The sequence below is a fragment of the Spinacia oleracea genome, chromosome 1 (genome assembly GCF_020520425.1).
Source record: "Spinacia oleracea cultivar Varoflay chromosome 1, BTI_SOV_V1, whole genome shotgun sequence".
Lineage (NCBI taxonomy): Eukaryota > Viridiplantae > Streptophyta > Magnoliopsida > Caryophyllales > Amaranthaceae > Spinacia > Spinacia oleracea.
This window is the reverse complement of record NC_079487.1, coordinates 99,107,698-99,128,350: the sequence shown is the minus strand read 5'-3', so window position 1 is coordinate 99,128,350 and position 20,653 is coordinate 99,107,698. Positions and strand designations below refer to the sequence as shown.

General features: G+C 32.7%; 1 protein-coding gene and 1 long non-coding RNA gene across 7 annotated transcripts; one reads left to right on the top strand and one right to left on the bottom strand.

Annotated features, from left to right (window-relative positions):
- Positions 1-1,896: 1,896 nt before the first annotated feature.
- LOC110798486 (uncharacterized) lies at positions 1,897-5,928 on the bottom strand. 6 transcript variants are annotated; one of them, XR_008928304.1, is made up of 4 exons: positions 5,433-5,928; positions 3,172-3,567; positions 2,756-2,958; positions 1,897-2,230 (listed from the first exon to the last, which is right to left on the bottom strand). It is a non-coding gene; the product is annotated as an uncharacterized lncRNA (long non-coding RNA). The 6 variants fall into 6 exon arrangements; XR_008928307.1 differs by having other exon boundaries at positions 3,172-3,325; positions 5,433-5,918; XR_002536077.2 differs by lacking the exon at positions 5,433-5,928 and adding an exon at positions 4,488-5,415 and having other exon boundaries at positions 1,897-2,217.
- A 4,511-nt stretch (positions 5,929-10,439) lies between these two features.
- Positions 10,440-15,511, top strand: LOC110798472 (uncharacterized). The gene is made up of 13 exons (XM_056834356.1): positions 10,440-10,498; positions 10,795-10,854; positions 11,006-11,065; positions 12,307-12,363; positions 12,611-12,644; positions 12,926-13,135; positions 13,177-13,356; positions 13,477-13,726; positions 13,815-13,931; positions 14,025-14,132; positions 14,752-14,811; positions 14,897-15,022; positions 15,108-15,511. Exons 1-13 carry the CDS (start codon positions 10,440-10,442, stop codon positions 15,509-15,511), a joined length of 1,725 nt encoding a protein of 574 aa, XP_056690334.1.
- Positions 15,512-20,653: the final 5,142 nt, after the last annotated feature.

The following is a 20,653-nucleotide window of genomic DNA, read 5'->3' as shown; positions in this document are numbered from 1 at the left end:
AGGTCTAGTCTGGACAGGAGGAGGATGATGATAAGGCTTGGCATGGGACTTCATTGTATTACTCCTGGGTTTGGCTCTTCTTCTTGGCACCACAGCCAGCCAGTCAGAAGGAGTGGCTTGCCCTCCACTATCCCCAGGCATCCCCATGGACAGTTTAGCCTCGTCCAGTTGAGCCACAACCAGCTCAAGACAGGGAGGAGGCCTCTTAGGACAAGCATTCAGAAAGTGGTTTGGATCACCACAGAGAGGGCAAACCTCCCAAACACCTTCATAAGACATAAAGTACTCCTGGATATCATAACCAAAGTTAAGAGTGATAGACCTAGGCACAGGCTTGGTTATATTAAGGTTGAGACAAACTCTAGCAAACTGTCCCTTTTCAGTGTTTTCAGAAGTGAATTTGTCAAGTTTGATGGGTTGACCTACACAACTGGCAATCTGGTTTAGGTAGTGCCAAGTCCAGTACTCAGTAGGGAGAAAGGGGATTTTCACCCATTGATCCACATGGGTAATGGAGCTAAGCTGAGCTTTGAAGGAGGCTCTCCAAGGCAAGAGAACAAAATTAAGACCCTGCACAAACCAAGGTCTACCCTCCCAAACCTCATCCTTGTCAAGTGGGTTAGAAAATTTGATGAGAAACCAACCATTCCCAATGAACCTAAGAGAAACCTCACCCCTCAAAAAAGACCAGTCTTTCTTCATCCTAGCTATATCAGCAGCTTGTGGCACAAATTCCCCCCATACTTTCCCAAACAGACAGGATGCTTCCATAAGCTTGACTTGCTCATTGTCAAGTTTAGGGGCATCTAAGGTGATGGTGGCACTATTCGAACCAGGAACCTGTGGTGCATTACTGTGTGAACTGTCCTTAGGTGGGGGATTGGAATCATGATTAAGACTGCTACCTCCCAAGAGAAAGGAGCTGTGGGTGGGGTGGCTGAAGAAGCTGGAAGAACCTGGATCACTAGGTAAGCTGGTAGGTTGAGATTCATTGGAAACTGGAGAAGGGTTCTTCTTAAGAAGTGAGGCATAGCTAGGCACTACAGGGTTGTTAGACATTAAAACCCAAAGACTAGGACTGAATCTGGGAATTTTCACTAAAATTGGGAAGTTTAATCTTGCAAACACACAAAAAGAAAAGACAGAGCTAATTTGATGAAGACTGAAAAACGTGGAGAATGTGCTACTACTGAAGAAAAAAGACCAGTATTTATAGGCTTGAGTTAAAGACTTAAGAATACTAATGGTTGCAAGAAAAAACCACATAAGATTGAAAACAACCACAGAAGGATCTAGAAAGCCAGAAATAAATTGCAACAACTGAGTAATCATCACACAGCTAAAACCGAAACACAACCCAACAAAATGCAAGCATTGAAAAAACGCGAACCCAAGTAATAAATGACAGAATTGGAGTGAAAAGGCAAAGAAGAGTATAGAGAAGGACTTCCCTGCGACATTTTTTGGAAATAGAAGAAATCTTATTGCTCCTGCAAATGGATAAGCTCCTCCATTGGCCCAAACAGGACGGTAAAAATGTATTAGTGGCACTAGTAGAAAAACATTCATTTGAGGCGTCACTTTTATATTCATTTGCGGCGTTTTTGGCGTAGCAGCAAATAGAGTGGCAGCAAATGAATAGGATTGATTTGCGGCGTTAAAAAACGCCTCTAATTAATGATTCATTTGCGGCGTATACGTAGAAAAACGCCTCAAATTAATAGTATTGTTAGGCGGCGTTTTGTACCTAAACGCCTCAAACTTTGTAAAATTTCAGGAGTTAAAATGCCGCGAATAATGTGTAATTTTGTTTTATAAAATAATTTATTTTCTATATTCAATAAGCCAAAAAATGTAGAACCTGTACTCACGCCACATTTATACAATGTCCAAAAGTATCATCAACCACCAATAACTTCCAATAAACTTTGATTTTTACATATAATACCACCATCATATGTTTACAAAAATAAACCAACTAAATAGTTACGTTTGAAGTCGAACGTAACCATGTCTTTTACACTTCGTACGTTACAATTTTGCACCAAAAATATAATAAGGCAATTATATATGACTTCAATAGCAGGAAACATCCACAAAAAGAGATCGATGAAAGGTTATTTACACACAATGTTCGGTGAAGTATGATTCCCATTTGTCTCGTATTTCATCAATTTGCTCATTGGTGAAACGCTCTCCACTTAGTGACGTGCAAACCTAACAAAATAATCTATATATCATAAAATAAGTTGACACATACAATAAACTTTAAATCATCTAAATGAGTACGAAGAAGTGAAGGAGCTTAGAGAAAAGGGATGTGGTAAAAATGAGTGAACAATAAGTTATCAGGATTAGGAAGTTGTCAGGTCACATGATGATCAACAGAATGCCATACTTCTTCCCATGGTGATTAGGAAGTTGTCAGGATTCTCTTCTATAATGATATTTATATTTAGAGGGAGAGGGGGGGGGGGGTGTGTGTGTGGTATAGGTAACTAATTACAGAGACAAGAAGGGGGAAAAAGGTTATTAAGTTAATTACAAAGACAATTATTATCATAAAATGGAACTAATATGGAACTCAACAACATATTTCACAGTTTCTGGATAGTGGGAGTTAAATAGAGGTAAACCTCTAGAATATTAGGAAAAGAAAGATCAAATCAGGATTTGAATGTCAACCAAAAAAAATCATGAAAAATCATACAAAATTAAACTTGATTTAAGCATACAGAATTAAAGTTGTACTAACCAAGTTTTGTCTGCTGCCCTCCCTATTTGTCTGTCAGACTTGATGCATATTCCACCTTAGGTAATTAAGTAAGTACCCTGCAGCATTGCGAGATTAAAACTCTATTTACCATCAAGATCATCATTCTGGGCCACACTACACTCCACTGAAGCTTACAGTCTGAAGTTTGTCCAATCTTTCGTTGCTGTTATGTTCAAGCCTTCCTGGATCACAATCAGATCACCTGTTAGGACTGTTGTTACCTTAACTCAAATCTAAAAACCCATTAACCAAGCTCCTTAATTTGTCTTTCATCACATATACCAGCATAGAAATTACATCTGCAATCTACAACTAGAATCTACACTAGATAAAAGGTAGATATTCATTTTTGCTGCATTAGTTTTCTAAGTATACCAAAGTTAACCTGATTATACCTGATGTTTTCAACACGAACTCGCATTATAGGGTACCAACCATCTTTTGAGTTGGGCGTCCTGCTCCATGACCAGCCTTAAACTTAGTTCTATCAATAATTGGATTCTTTTGAGGGCTATTCTCCAAGCTTGTGCAAGGAACATGTTGCAATGTCTGCAATATAATACAGTACATATTTTAGGAAAGGAAAGGCGTGTGCGGCATGGTATCACTTAGTGACAAGAAAAAGCATGCACTGCAGCAGTTTCAGAGAACACACAGCCAACTATTTAAGTGAGTGCAAAGGCACCACACGATCATCATGGTCAGCTGGCAATAACATGGTAGATGGGTACTGTGCAGTTCGATCAGATGATAGCTCCCATTGTCTCCTAATGTTGTGTAGAGGTGAGTGCCTGTAAGCAAGAACGCTCTATACTCAAAGTAGGAAACTTAAGGAAAAAGAAGTGGTTCGGGCCACCTAATTTTCAAATATCACTTGTTTCTTATCAACCACGGTCTCCTTGTATTAACAGACTACATGTACTGAATAATAACAGATTTATCCCAGTGAAACTCAAGTGTACTATTGATGAAACGCTGAGTATAGGAACAGACAAGTATCACCTAACATATCATGTACTCTATGCCAAAAAAAGCACTACCTAATGTAAACATACAAAGAATCAAATTTGTTAAGAATAGAGTTATTCGAATAGAGTTATTAATAGAATGATCAAAATAAATGTCTTAAACAATAGGTAGTACCGATTGATAGGCGACAATCAAAATTAGCCAAGAGGGAAGTAGAAATTCGCTAGTTGTTTTAACTATCGTCCCAACAACTAACTATTGATAATAAAAAAAACTGCAATATTAAATACTCTGTAGGCAGTATATAGAAAAACAAAGAAACAAAGAAACTATTTTCCAATGATCTCTATCAAGGAATGGCAGCAACAATCTAACCTTAAAAAACGGATCATTGTCTAGTTGTCTACATTCTAGCATTGAACTTACAATAGCATGAAAGAAACTACACTTAAATTAAAAACCCAATTAATCAAACAATCAAGAACACTATAACTCGAACAACCCATCAAGTAAATTTGAAGCAATTACAACTAAAAAACAAAACTTCAATAAAAAAAAGGGGCTATTTTCCGATGAAACTACACTTGAATTTTACACCCAATTGATCAAGAACACCACAGTTCAAACAACCCATCAGTCCAATTCGCACGCAAGCAATTACAACAATAAAACAAAACTTTCAATTAAAAAGAGGGTTATTATGAAAGAAATTATACTTGAATTATAAAAAAACCAATCATACCCAGAAATAACACCAGTTTGTGTACTCTATAATGACTGTTTGAACTCCCACATCCTCCAGATTCGCCGCCGCTGGAAATTCTATGAAGAGGGTAAGTAGTATGGTTCCTAGCGAAACATTCATTGTTCTTCGAAAGCATTCATTTAAGTCTGAATTCTAAACTAATAATTAAGAGTTTAAGACCACGGCCCCTGAGTAACATATGGAGATATAACAAAAAGTACTTGAACATATACAATATGAAACCAAACTCTAAAAGATATAACAGAAACTCTTGGTCAAGGTATGAAAACTGGACAGAGAGATATAATGTCCTACAAGATTCAAGGCTGGAAGAGAGTCTATACCATTGCCTTTCCCAATCATGAATTTATCTAACTTCTACAAAGATGTCAATTTCCCAAATCCTGACGGCAAATCAGTCAAACCGCTCCCAAAAAAAATACCAAGTACTTGAGGTTGTCCAATTTAACAAAATTTCTTGGCAACTCTTTAACCTGACTGCAACACATAATGTCCAATTTTGCAGGTTGTCTAATTTTGTTATGGCGCTAGGAAGACATTCAATGCTAGTATTTCTAAGATTAAGGTTCATAGATATATCAACTTCCCTATAGAATTTGGGATCCACAAAGTTTCAATACCACAAAATTCACAAGGGGAAAAAACTAATTTCACAAAAGCAATTACGAAATTAGATGAATTTTAAAGACAAATAGTTCTATAATTACCACAATTTCGTCCAAATGCCAAAAGAACAATGAAAATTACACAAACCCTAGAAATTAAAACACATAATTACAAAAAAAAATAATCCAATAATTCAGAAGTAATTCATGTAAATCGAAAGATGTAAATCGAAATATGAAAGAGATAGAATAACGTAATTGAATTGAAAAAACGGCAAGAAGGAGAAAGGACTCAAGGAGTAGGAGCGAAACTTACCTAGACTAAGCACGACGGCCGGAGAACTTGAAACAATGGTATCAGTCACCCGAAAACTTGAACCAACCCCGTGAATCGACGATTTTAGATAGTTGCTCTGATTTTCACATAATTTCAGTAGATCATAGACGAGTGTGAAGAGTTTTGTGATTCGCAGTCGAGATGAGTCGATCTGTACCGTTTTGAGACGACGGCGGTGGAGATCAGTCAAAATCAATTAAAGAGGAGATAATTGGTGGTGAAGAAGAATGAAAGAAGAAGGGAGAAGGATACAGACACTCAAAAAAAGCAAGAAGAAGACAACTGAAGGATACGAAAGGAAAGGAAAGGCAAGGGTTTTACCTTATGAGTTTGGCGGCGTAAATATCATTAAACGCCGCTGATTAATAATTATTATGGATTAGTGGTGTTATAACGTCGCCAATTAATAATTTATCGTTTAATTGGAGGCGTTAGCAAATAAACGGCGCTAGCGCGTAGCAGCAAATCAATATTTTTCTACTAGTGTGGAGTAAAACCTTTAATTAACCCCATTAAACCATTATTATTGTTGAAAAACCCAAGATCTAGTGATTCAGCATCGATCTCCACCTTTGGATCAATCTTGCCTTGCTGATGAAGGGCAATCTGAAGGTCGGAAAAGAGGAAGATCACCTCGATACAAACGAGGCACCAATCTGCTGCCAAGGAAGCCATAATTACCCCTATTAAGGCTTAGTCTAGAGATTTTTTGGGGAATCTCTTTCCGGTAAGAGGACAAGGAGGAAGACGAAGAGTTTTGCAAGGCAAAACTTAGATCTGTGAACAAATTGAGCTTGTGAAGGGGGCTAGAACAACTTAGGGTTTTCACTCTCTCTCTAGAAAACTTAGGCCTCTCATGTTTCTTTTTTTTTCTCTCTCTTTTCATTTTTTTCCAACAATTAAAGATAATAATTCACAAGTTAAATAATTATAGTTTCATTATACTCTCAACAAGCGTATAAAGCCTAATATAAAAAAGATATATACACCATACACAAAAAGAGAGACTATATAATTTTAAATCAGAAAGATGTTTAAAGAACAAAAAAAAGAAATCAAGTGTAGAATTAAACCAAACAAGCTAAGTTAGGGATTTACGAGAATCGAACACCAAATTATATAGTGGAGAAACGTCTAGGTAGGACCAAATATTTCATGCACTCGCCGACTCGCGTGACAGGCTCTAAAGCAGTAAGCATATATTGCTAGAGCCTAGAGACGTGATGAACAACGTAACGAAGATATTGTTTTCAAATTGCAATTAACTAACGGAACAAAATAAGTGATTTATTGTTTTCTTATTTCTGCTTAATTAATCTATCTATACTAATATATTAAAAGCGTTTTGGAAAACATCTATGTGTCACATAGTACTCTTTGCGCCACATCATTCATTCACCAAGTGGTATGTAATGTCATTGATAACCAAAAATCAACTCTAGAACCTCATGTCTGAATGATAATTCTCATTACCATCTTAACCAACCACCAATTGTGGTTTATTTCTTCACATTAATTTATAAATAAATGTTAACATGAAGTCTAAACCAACTAAATTTTTATTTGATTTTTTATTTTCTATGGAATATTTTGAAAAAAATTAAAAATAAATAATTAGGACAACTATGAAGAAAGATGATGTCATGAATCTCATAAGCATCAACTGTAGAAATACCTTGCATGGCTGCTTATATCTAATTTGGTGTTATTAATTTGAAGCACTTAGTTCCACTAGAAAATAAATTATACAATTGTAAGATGATATTGAAAAATTAGATGGCATGATAAATGACGTAGGGTGTCTGTGTAGTTGACAAACTTAATTGATGTTTTTCACTTTAAGGTATACATGCATTTCGTCAAATATTGAGCTCAAGAAAATCTAAAATTTTAACTATTCAATGTAGCGATCGGGCATCGCCCCGACCACACACTAGTTATTAATTAAAAGATAGCAAAACTGATCGATTTAAATTCATTTCAATATAAACACTCCGCAACTCAAAAGCTACACCAAATTGACGACAAGGCATTAGAACAATCGAACTAATTAAGAGCAATTACATATTTCCCACGGTGATAAGTAGGAACGACTATAGAAATAGGATGATGATAAAGGTCGCAAGTTGCGACAACATTTAGTTGTCACAATCTTACGCGTCGCAGTTTAATTGGTATATATAGGCGACACGTAGGCTAAGAGTCATCATGATATTTTTACTATCAATGCAATATTTTTACTATGAAAATATGTAAATAAGGTAGTCGGTATAAATAAGGAAACAAATTAGAATATTAAGATTTTTCTAGCTTTTTTTGAAACATTTAAAATAGAATATATAAATTAAATATTTTAGTTTCCAGTTTAAATCATGACACATAAACATGTCATGTCATCATTGTGACACGGCTTAAAGGTCGCATGTTACGACCTTTATCATTTTCGATAGAAATATTATTAGAACGATCAAGGGACTTTCTGCCTTGGTGTTTCAAACGTCTCCAATCCATTCTTACTTTCTTAGTAGTACCCTCGGCCTTTTGCTTCTTAGGGTTTGAAGCAAAACATAATGATGCCATTATGCCACGGAAAACATCTTTGACCCCCATTGCTTATTGCTTATTTTGGAACTAGATCCTAATTAACTACCAAGTTTAATGAATGTGATTATACAATAAACAAATTACTTTTGACAACACAAAAAGCTCTTATATTTATACTAAAAGGATCTCAACTGTACTAAATAACCTTTTTTTTTTTTGATAAATAAATTAATTCATTGATAAAAGTCATACGACATCTACATAAAGATTTAAATCTAACAAATACAAAACAATCGAATCAAATAAAGACTTGAATTTCTAATAAAATTCTACAATAACTATTTGGGATGAATACTACTCCCTCCGTCCCTTAATACTCGCACCGTTTTGATTGGACACGCTTGCCAATGCACAACTTTGACCATCAATATCTTTAACTACATATTATAAAAACTTATAAAAATATTAATATTTGAAAATATATATTAAGATGAAGCCAACAATATATTATATACTAATATTTGTTTTCATATATTAGAAATAAAATAGGGGTTAAAGTGAATTTTGTGAATAGTGCAAAAAGTCAAAATGATACAAGTATTAAGGGATAGAGGAAGTAATTCTATAATGAGCAGGAGTTCTTAACTTGCGTAAGTACCTTAGTATTTCTTCTCAAAAAAAAAAAGAAAAGGGTACCTTAGTATTTGAATTATTAATCCTTTCATTAAATACTTTTGATGATCACCAATATTCAATTCAACACTTTTTACTTCAACTTTACCATTACCCTCGGTAAATATACGGAGTACTACGATTAATTTTGTTCTCTTGAACCGCACTTAGGGGTGTGCAAATGCGGGTTCGGTTACCCGTTATAAATTTATTTCGGGTAACTGTTAGTTTCGGGTTATAAGAAAGGCAGACCCTTAACCGTATCCATAACTACCGGTACCCGCTTTTTCGGGTATCGGGTTTTTTCCGGTCGGTTCGGTCGGGTAATAGTTCAAATTAAAATATGATTTACGTAGTATACAATAACTAATTCAATCACGTAAGAATATTCAACGTTAAACATCATCATTAGCTTAGCAAATAATTTGCATACAACCTGACATACATCAACTTACCAAATCATTTGCATACAACCTGCCACACATTAGCTTAGCAAATCTTACCAGAGTAGCAATTTCTATATATTTTCACAGATTCAATAACATAAGAATACCCAACATTTAACATCATCATCGGGTTAGCAAGACTGAGTAACTTCTTTTTTCAATACTGTAAACAAAAACTGATTGGAAAAAATGGATAAATTATATTTTTTTTCATTTTTTTAAAATAAAATTTTATAATTTCGGTCGGTTCGGTTACCCGCAAGTTCGGTTCGGGTTTTTTTTAAAAGCAAAAAATCCGACCCTAACCCTATTATTTCGGTTCGGTTACCCGCTTTTTCGATTCGGTTATTTCGATTTTCGGGTTCGGTTTCGATTTTCCGGATTTTTTGCACACCCCTAACCGCACTGGTTATTATTAGTCAAAAGTCAAAATTGACTGGCTTAAATTACAGGTACTCGGCTTGGTAATAGGTCTTGCACTTATCAGGCCAGTGTTGTATATGGGGATAATTTTATCCAATTTTAATTTTTCATATGTTTTTGATTAATTTTTTATATTATGAACTTTTTTAAGGATAAAACTTTTAAAGGATTAAATTATTACTTTATACAATCTTAGTAATTTTGAAGGGATAATTTTTATTTAAAATACAAACATAATACTAAAAAATAAATAACTTTTACTATATCGGGTAACTTTTAAATGTTTTAGGGTTATTTTACCTACACGCTACAATATTTATTGTACAACACATATGTCATTAATAATTTGCATGCGTTTACGGAGAACCTACTCTTAGAATAAAGTGGATAACTTTCTTGGCCCAAGCCCATCTGACAAAGTAATCATTGTACATTGGATACCCCTAATTGCTATACCCATGTACAGCCAAGATGGCTGTACCCCCTGCCCAAAACGACGCGCAACGTCGTTTTTGTTAAAATACCCAGGTACAGCCAAGTTGGCTGTACCCCCTGCCATTGATAAGCGCGTGAAAACACGCGCGGGTAGATAATTTTTTTTTTAAAAAAATAGCACGTGAGGGAAATCATTTCGCGCAAGAATCGCCTATAAATACAAAAAAAAAAAATCATTTCGAAAACCGTTCAAATTCTCAGCACGCAAAAATTTTCTCTCTCCTCCGCCCACTCATCTACCTCGTTGTTTTCTCTCTCCTAAAACCGCCATTAAACTTCGTGCAACCACCTCAATTTACTTTCTCTCTCCTCAAACCGCTACTAATCTTCATTATAAAAGTTGAATTTGCAGAAAATATCAAGAGAAGAAATTTGTGCCTTCTTTTTGGTGAAAAAAAGGAGAAAAATGGATGTTCGAGATGAAATTGACATGAACAAGCTAGGAAATCCAACGAAAAGCAAAAAGTAAGTAATTACAATTGATTCCGATGTTTCGATTTTATTTTCGAACTAAATATGAAATCTAATTTTGCTTATTTTCGTTCTATTTCAGAAAAACGAAGATGCCGAAAGAAAAAAAAGAAACGTATGTAATTTAATTTCAGATTTCGTACATGCAACTGTTTTATTACTTAAATATCTGTTTAATTTAGTTATTTTCAGTATTTTTCATTATAATGTTCAAATAATTTCATTATAATGGTCAATTTTTTTGATTTATGATGTTAACAAACCCTAACTTCTGATTTTTTTTGCTATAGTACTGGAAGATCTAGTAAAGAGCCAAAAATCGGCACTGAAAAGCAATCATACATGACGGAGTAAGTTATTTTAAGTTTTCGTAGATAAAATTCATTTAATTTACATATGTTCAATCAATTTTATGTTAATGTTCAATCATTTTTAATTTAATGTTCATTTTCGTTGCGTAATGATTTTACCAAACCTTAACTATTGGTTTTTTGGTCACAGAACTGGACAATACAAAATTGAGAATGAAATTGAAACTGAAAAGCAAATAGACACAGTCCAGTAAGTAATTTTTATGTTTTTGAATATCTGTTTCTATTTAATTTACGAATGTGCCGTTTTAGACATTTGATACAATACAAATACAAAATAATGATACATTGTTCATATTCATAGAGATTTAAGAATAATCTTATTGATGATTAAAATTTGAATTGGGAATGTCAATTATTTCAAATATTATTATAATAATATAAATGTGATGAACTTTTGTTGAGTTTTTCTATCCTTATGTTAGATGTTCATTTTATGTGTAAAATGTTCATATTGTTTAAGCTAGATATTCATTTTGGTCTACTGAGTTTTGTTCATTCCTCTGTAAAATAAATTAAGTCGAGAACTCATGATAACTATCTTATGCAAAATGTTCAATTGATTATAGCAGAATATTCAATATCTTTTTGAAAAATGTTCATATATTCCAAACTGGATATCCTTTTTGGTCTACTGAGTTTTCTTTAGGAATACTGAATTATTTCGAATGTTATATATATAATTAAAATGATTTGAACATTTATTCATTCCTATGTCCAAAAAACTAAATCCTGAACTCATGATAACTGTTTGTTTGCAAAATGTTCAATATATTTTGATGAAATATTCATTTTCTTTTTATAAAATGTTCAATTTTTATCTGGAATATATTTTGTTAATGAGTTTTGTTTTGGAATATACTATGAATTATTTCAAGTATTATATTCATAATGGAAATGTTCTCTGTACTAATATTCAATTTTTCTATCGTAAAATTTTAAATCTACACTCATCTACGAAAAAATGTTCAATTTATTTTGGTAAAATATTCAATTCCTTTTTTATAAAATGTTCGTTTCTTTCAAACTGTTTATTCTGATATACTAAGTTTCGTTTAGAAATGTTCAATTATTTCAAGTGTTATATTCATAATTTCAATGTTTGAACTTTTGTTCATTTATTCAGTCCTTTTTAATATTAAGACTCATGATAACTGTTTTTATGTTAAATGTTCATTTTGTTTTAATAAAATATTCATTTCTTTCAAACTGTATTTTGGTCTGGACACTCATTAGTTATACATTTATAAAATCTAGTAAACAACCAAAAAGTTTAGTACTCAAAATTAAGCGAAGACCAACTAAATCCCAGCCAGAGGTTCAGAAAGTATTAAGGTATAAGATAATATCAATTTTTTTATTAAATTTGAATGATTTTTAATATTATATAATATAATGTGTCTATTAACATCATATTAATAAAAAATACAGTGATAGAGATGGAAAGACATCTTCAACTTCTGAGACAGAAGTTCAAAAAACATTGAGGTATAATATAATGTCCATTTTTAGCTTTTTGAATGATTTTTTTATTAATTTTATATAAAATGACTTGTAAGTTTACATCTTACTATTCAAATTACAGTGAAGGAGATGAGAAATCTTCATCAAAATCCTAGCCAGAAGTTCAAAAAACATCAAGGTAAAAAATAATATGAATTTTCAATTTAGTTGAATCGTTCTTAATTTTATATAAAATAGCATGTATATTAACAATATATTATTCAAATAACAGTGAAGTAGATCAGGAAGGTCCTTCAAAATCTTTGGTACAAAGAAAGAGTGCTACAAAAAATAGGTACAATTTTGCTTTTTTTTTACAATTCATTTTCTTCTGCATATTTGTTCATAATTGTTTCATTGTTTGTTCATTCTTTTGGAATTGTTTGTTCTTTATTTTTTATGGTTTATTCTTTATTATTGAACAGCTCTTTCTTTCTTTTTTATTTGTAATTTTATATTTAAATGATATTGTTCATACGTTTTCATATATATGATCATACTTTTTTTGGTTTAATTTTATTGAATTTTTTTGTTCTTTGTTTATCAGGGGCAACATGTTAGTGAAACAACTTTTAGCAAAGAGCATAAAGCAGAACAACAAAAAAAAGACTGCAGAAAGGGTAGCCGCAACTGCTGCAAAGGCCAGCAAGAAGCTGAGGAAAGGATAGCTACACCTGCCATAGCAGCACGAATAGAAGCTGAGAAAAGGGCACCTGCAGCTGATGCAGAAGCCAAAAGAGTCGCTGAGGAAAAGCATGTGCAGCTGAGAAAAAAACCAAAAGAGTGGCTGAGGAAAAGGCATCTGCAACTGATGCAGAAGCCAAAAGAGTGGTGGAGGAAAAGGCATCTGCAGCTGAAGCAGAAGCCAAAAGACAGACTGAGGAAAAGGCATCTGTAGCTGATGCAGAAGCCCGAAGAGTGGCTGAGGAAAAGGCATCTGCAGCTGAAGCAGAAGCCAAAAGACAGGCTGAGAAAAAGGCATTTGCAGCTACTGCAGAAGCCCAAAGAGAAGCTGAGCAGAAAGAAGCTGAGAGAAAGAAAAAAGAAGCTGAGAGAAAGAAAAATGAAGATGATGATGCCACAAAAGCAATTGCCAAGGTGGTTGAAAATGTAAATGTTTCAGAGAGTGAAGATCAAACCAATGGTGGTAATGGCACAAAAAGAGGAAGGAAGACAACAACTAGCAAGAAGAAGACCATTCAAAATATAACTATTGATGAAGCACTACAAAAGAAGTTGCACAGCATATCAGATTCATACAATCCGAGAAGAAATACAAGATCAATGGTGAAAGTGCAAGAAAATGTTTGTGCTGAAATAGTTAGCAAAGAAGAATTTGAAGGCAAAGGTAACTATTTACATGGTTCAATCTTATTTCAATAAATGTTCAAATATATTATTATGTAAGTTGTACTTAGTATTTGTTATTAATGTAGATGTTTCTGAAGTTACTTCCAAAGTAACAAATACTCCAAAGAAAAGGAAAGGGGCTGAGAAAGAAGATGAGGATGAGCCTGTGGATGTTGAGATCATAAAAACAAAAAAGCAAAAAGGTAAACATATATACAAAAAAAAAATGTTAAACAATAATCTAAGATATTTGATAAAATGTTAATATATTAAATACATTGTAATCTTTTTTACAGGAGTTGAGAAAAAAGCATCTGTTAAAGGAAGAATTCTTCCTCTTAGGACTGCAATGAAAAGAAACAAGAAAAATGATATTGAAGAAGTGAGAAATGAACAGAAAAAAGGTTTTACATTTAACATTGTTCAAAGTTTTTTCAAGGAATGTTCATTTGGTTATCATAAAATGTTATTTTTTTTTGGATAAAAATTCTTTCTGTTTTTATCTCATACAGTTATTCAAAGTTTTTTGTTATATGTTCAAAGTTTTTCTCCATCATGTTCAAATTTTTTCTATATTAAGTCCAACGTTTTCTCCATTATGTTCCAAGTTTTTTTATCATATGTTCAAAGTTTTTGGACATATGTTAAAAAAATCTTTACAATTATTCAAAGTTTTTTGGTCATATGTTCAAACATTTTTACTATTTTGTTCTATTCATAGGACTTGCAAAAGACATTGTTCAAGGGAAAAGAAAAATGAAAGATAGTTTGAAAAAAATAAAGGAACAAGAAGAAGAGGATCAAGAAGAAGAGGAATTAGAGGGAGATGACGAAGAGGAGGAAGAAGAGGAGGAAGAGAAAAATGAGGAAGAAGAGGAAGAAGATGAGGAAGACGAAGAATGGGAAGAAGAAGAAATGAAAGAACAAAAAAAAGATGAGAAAAGGTATATTTAGTATACTAAAATGTTAAACATTGTATTACATAGTTATCAAACTTCTTAATTGTATGTTCTTCTCTAACAGAGCAAACAGTACCGGTGAAAGATAGGTTGCTTATGTTTGAAAAACAAAGACAAAAAATAGGTAAGACTAAAATTTATTTGTTTTCCATAAAATTAAAAATTCTAGGATTGTTATTAAAACTTACTTATATGTGTTCCTTTTCCAGCATCAAAAAGAACAACACCAAAAGCAAACCTACCTGCTGAAAAGAAAAGAAAGAGGAAAATAACTGATGAGGATTATGAAGTGAAGGAAGAGAATGGAAATGATGATATTCACAATTCAGAAAACGGTAAAAATAAAAATACTTGAATGAATCTATGTAATTTATTTTTATTCTTATTATTCCTGCATTAATTTTTGGTTTTGTTAATCAGCTTTAATTGTGGAACGGGAGGTTTCCCCTTTGGCGATAATTACCAAAGAAGTTCCTGCAAGAAAGAAAGCAAAGAAAACAATCGCTATTTTCAAGGAGAAAGTAGAAGAAGAAGAAGAAGAGGAAGAAAAAACTGGAGTTAGAGGAGGACATGGAAAATTCATCACTTTCATTTCCATGATGAATGAACAGAAGAAGGAGGCCGTTCGGAATATTGGTCTAGGACCATTGCTAGATTTCCAGCTACCTACTTTATCCCAATTTGTTACATGGTTGTGTAACAACTTTGAGGAAAACAGCCAATATCTTTATCCGCCAAAGAATGAGAAAATTCTGATAGAATTTGAGGATGTGAAAAAGATATATGGCCTTCCTAGAGGTGAAGTAGACATAGTTGAGGCATAGTCTGACAAGGCTAGTGAAGAATTTTCTGCATTCATGGCAAGGTAAATGATCTTAAATCTATACTTATATTTTCAATATGTTATAGACTTCAAAAATCTAACTGCATTATGCATGTACTATAAATGTTCTTTTTCTTAAAGTTATTTGTTCAATTGTGTATGGCTTAATATACATTCAGAATTTGAAAGTTTATCTCATACAATTATAATGAGAAAAAGTTTTTTCTGCGTTTATCTCATACAATTATTCATAGTTTTTCTTCCTTATGTTCAAAGTTTTTATCAATTATGTTCAAAAAATTTCCCTATTATGTTTAAAGCTTCTCCAATGTTTCCCTATTATGTTTAAAGCATCAACATATATGTTTTATAGTGATGTTCAAAATGTTTGACCTTAATGTTCATTCTATTAAAACTAAATGTTCAAACACAAAAACATTCAGTACAAATAAATGCACGTACAAATTTTCAACTCAATAATCAATATTTACTAAATCCTTGACTTTTAATGGCTTCTTCAGCAGCCATTGATTCATCAAAAAGAGCTAAAAATGCATCATACTTAAATTTCAAATGACTTGTTCAATAGCAGATTCATGAGATCCTTTAGTACCCAACGGAGGTTTAGTAACCAATAAAACTTTAGGTCCTTGAACCTTAGGTTCAACTTGAGTAATTTTTTCAGCCTGAATAGATCCTTAAACTTTAGGTACTACTTGAATAATTTCTGAAGCATGAATAGGTCCTTGAACTTTAGCTTCAGTACAAGATGGAGCTTTAGTAACAGATGAAACTTTAGTAACCAATGGAGCATCGGTACCCAATGGAGCTTTAGTAAGCAATGGTGCTTTAGTAGCTGATGTTGCTTTAGTAGCCAATGTTGCTTTATTAGCCGATGGTGCTTTAGTAGCCGATGGTGCATTAACTTTTGTACATGCATCGGTTATAGTACTTCCATGAACATGAATCATTTGAGGTTTCATTTGTTGAATTGTTTTCCTAAAATTGACACAAAATGTAAAGACATTCAAAAACAGAAAGTTAAATATTCATTTTAAAGAATTAAATATTAATATCTACCTTGTCCGATGATTCTACCTTTTTATCAACAGCAGCACCTCTTCTAAAATATTTTGGAGGTGGCTTCGGAAAAGAAGCATCAACCTGAAATAATATAGTGATCATTTATCAGATAATAATGTTAATATATTTATAACTAAATGTTCAAACTTCGCAAGAAAATCAACCTGAAACAGTGAAGGATCTAGTACAACTAGATCAGATGAGATATTAAGAGAATTAGAGAAAATCACAGGGGCACCAACTTCATCCAACTCCTGCAAAAACCAAGCAAAAAAAAAAAAAAAGAATGTTCAATTAGTTATAAGAAAATGATCAATTTATAAAACATATATGTTCAATATTAATAAATATTTACCATGACTGCAGATTGAGCCTTAAACCTTGTTGCATCTGTAAATTTTGCTTTTCTTCTCCTCCAATTCCCTTTAGCTTTATTATAGATTTTCTCAATTGTACTCTTCAATCTGTCATTCCTCTCACCTTTTTTCCTTAAATTCTGTGGGTTTTTTTTACTAAAGGCACAAAGATATCTTCACCCTCTTTAGGATCAGAAAAGTCAATAGTACCCCTAATACTCTCCATTTTTTCTTTTAAAAGACCAAAGGCAGAATCAACCTCAGCCCTAACTTGAAGAGAATCTTAACTAGACATAACAAGCTTAACAAAATTCCTAAGGGTTTGTGCCCTCCAAACAGAAGCCGCAACTATATTGGACTTTTCACCATCATCTTCAACCAAATGACTGCACATAGCCGCTTTTGTCCACCTCTTCAATATATAAAGATTGGGAATCTCTGGGGCACAATGCACATGATAAACACGAAGCGCATGAGAACATAAAAAACCCATTTCAGTAAAGTACTGACAAGTACAATCCACTGCAAAAGTCTCTTGGTTAAACCGAACTCATGTTTAATCAAGTCTTTTTTAGGCCTCCACACATAATAACTTTTCTCTGTAGCTGTGTTTCCGCGTTTTTCTTCTTGAGAACATGCCATCCCTTTAAGAAATTGTTCTTCAAACAAAACATATGCTTCTATAGTGTAAATCTTTCTCGCATGAAGAAGAATTCCGCAATTTGCAGCTACAACTTCTGGTCTACCTTTCCAATTTCTGTAGTCATGACCATTCTCTTTGCTCCTCCACTCAGAAATAACATCCAAAAAAACATGATAAAAATCACATAACTCTTGTGTCTTATCAAGTCGATGGGTAACTGACTTGTTGGTAGTTTCACAACGTTGTGATGATAACACACCACCAGACCAATAGTTCTTAGAATAAGCAGGACACCACATCTCTCTGATTGTATATAAATTCTTCAACCATGGATTTTCAACGCATTTATAGTGAGTCAACATTCTGAAAAACAAAATGTTCACTATAAAAATCAAATTTGTTCATTTGAATATACCTATTTGTTCAGAGTCAAAAAAGCATATAACTTAGTAATAACATGAATTACTAAAATGTTCATTTCTTTATAAGTAGATGTTTATAAAGTTACAAGTACATATTATTTATTAATTTGAAGTAAATAAGTAATCCAAATTAAATACCTTGGCCAATGATATTCAAATTCAGCAGCAGTTTCACAATACTTCAGAAGATAATTGAAAATGTCACAAAAACCATCTAAAGCTCTATATTGCCCAATATGCTTCTTTGAATTCTCCCCAATATGCCACGTACATAATCTATGTCTAGCATCTGGAAAAACATTCCTTATTCCGGCAGCAATGGCTGGAGCTTGGTCTGTCATAATGGTTATTGGGGGATTTCCACCCATTGATGTAAGGAAAGTTTGAAAAAGCCAATTAAAAGATTCTGTTTTTTCATTGATAACAAAACCCATTCCAAACATAACATTATTAGAATGATGGTTCATACCAACAAAAGGAGCACAAATCATATCATATTTATTGGTCCTATAAGTAGTATCAAAAACCAATAAATCCCCAAAATAATCATAATCTCTCTTCATCCTACCATCACGCAAAAAGAAACTTAAAAGTCCCTCTTCTTCACTAAGCTCAAAGTCATAATAAAAACCTTCTTCACTGGAATTTCTCTGAGTAAAATACTTGATTAACTGATGACAGTCATGACCTTCAAGTTTATTAGCTTTTGCACGTGATAAAGCATTATAAGCATCACTAGCTGTAAAATCGACCATAGGTGATCCGCCTACTTCTTTCCTCAAAACCCTCAAGGTATCAGACACTTTAACACCACTAGCTTTTAAAGTAGACATAAAGTAAAGAGCCTCCTTACTAACCTTCCTTTGTGATCTTATCAAATGCCTCTTATTTAGAGGAACCATAGCATGGTTATGAATCATATTATGATTCACAACCGTCCACACACCATCTTTACCAATAGAAAACTGAACAAAAGCAGTACACCCAGTACGCGTATTCAATCTAGCATAAGACCTTGTTCTCTTCCTTTTTTCATCTTTAACCCCTTCGCAGCTACACAAGAACCGTTTCATAGTATAAAGTTCACTATTTTGACGCTTCCGACCTTTCCCAACCCTAATACCAAAACCTTTACTAAAAGCATATTCATTATACAAATCATAAGCTTCATCTTCATTTTTAGCTTCCTTCATCATTAACATAGATTCTGACCCTTCAACAAAAAGACTTACTTCCTTATTCACTGCGAATGGAAGAATGTTCAATGTTAAAATAGTGATTGTTCAATGTTAAGATAGTGAATGATCAATTTCAATAATAACTAGCATTTTGACATTTGAAATGTTCAATATCCTTAAATAAAATGTTCAATATTAAAATAGTAATGTTAAAAATATTAAAATAGAATGTCCATTGTTTAAATAGGTATTTTTCAATGTACTTAAATAGAATGTTCATTACGAACATAGGTAATATTCAAAATCATTAAATAAAATGTTCATTGTAAAAAATAAATAATGATAAAATACTTGAATAAAATGTTCATTGTAACATAGGTAATGATTAACTCTTAATAGAAAGTTCAATATAATACAATAGAATGTTCATTATCTAAATAAATAAGATACAATATATTTAAATGCATTGTTCATTACTAAAATACATAACATTCAAAGTCATTAAATAAAATGTTCATTATTATTGTAGACAATGTTCAATTTCCTTGAACTGAATATTCATGAATATATTTGTTAAGAATGTGATAACTAAACAATGAATAATTTTTTTTTGGGGACAGAACAATTCAAAACTTCATAACATAATATGTATTTTATCAAAATATATAATGTTCATAAGATCTGAGCTAAAAATTCATTAACATTATATACATTGATAATAAATAAAATTATGAATAAAAATCGAACAAAAACTAACGTACAATTGCAAAAAAAATAAGAAATTCTGCAGAAAACAAAGACAAAGATACAAATCAAAATCGAAATATCCTGCGAAAACACGAAAAATAACAAAAATCTAAACACATTTTATCCAAAATCAAAATATAAAATTGAAAAGAATCAAAACCAAAAACATTGAAATCAAAAACAAATAAATGAAAATAATAAAAATATAAACTTACATTCTAACATCAATGTACTTAAAATTCCAGAATTAGATTCGAAAAGAGCTTCAGAATCTTCCATAACTGCGAGCTCCATCGAAACAGAGGAGAGAGAAAATAGGAGAGAGAAAAAATCGAAATAAACCCTAAGAACAAAAATTGCGCAACTTGAAGAAGAAGTAACAAAAAGAAAAGTTAGGAAACTTAGGAAGGGGATAAAAGATGTTGAACGACGTCGTTTTTTTTTGGGGGGGGGTACAGCCAGCGCTGGCTGTACCCGCATCACACGACGTCGTTTGGTTAGGGGTACAGCCAGCTTGGCTGTACCCGAGGGCAGCCAAAAAATTGCGGTACACTGGTACTAGAAACCATGCGGCTCATTAATTAGAAAGTTCTAGAGCCATAAACATGAGAATTAGCGAGTGATAAATTACTTACTATGATCAATTATGTGAATTATCCTTTAAAGTTGAGACCGTTAATGGCAGGATGGTCATAATAATTAGGACCTTTCCAA

What these genes read in the sequence shown, in the direction of transcription:
- LOC110798472 (XM_056834356.1), top strand. Translation starts at nt 10,440, where the DNA reads ATGGATGTTCGAGATGAAATTGACATGAACAAGCTAGGAAATCCAACG. An exon ending in AAGCAAATAGACACAGTCCA is followed by an intron (nt 11,066 to 12,306) that starts GTAAGTAATTTT and finishes TAAAAAATACAG; the next exon opens with TGATAGAGATGGAAAGACAT. An exon ending in AAAAACAAAAAAGCAAAAAG is followed by an intron (nt 13,932 to 14,024) that starts GTAAACATATAT and finishes TCTTTTTTACAG; the next exon opens with GAGTTGAGAAAAAAGCATCT.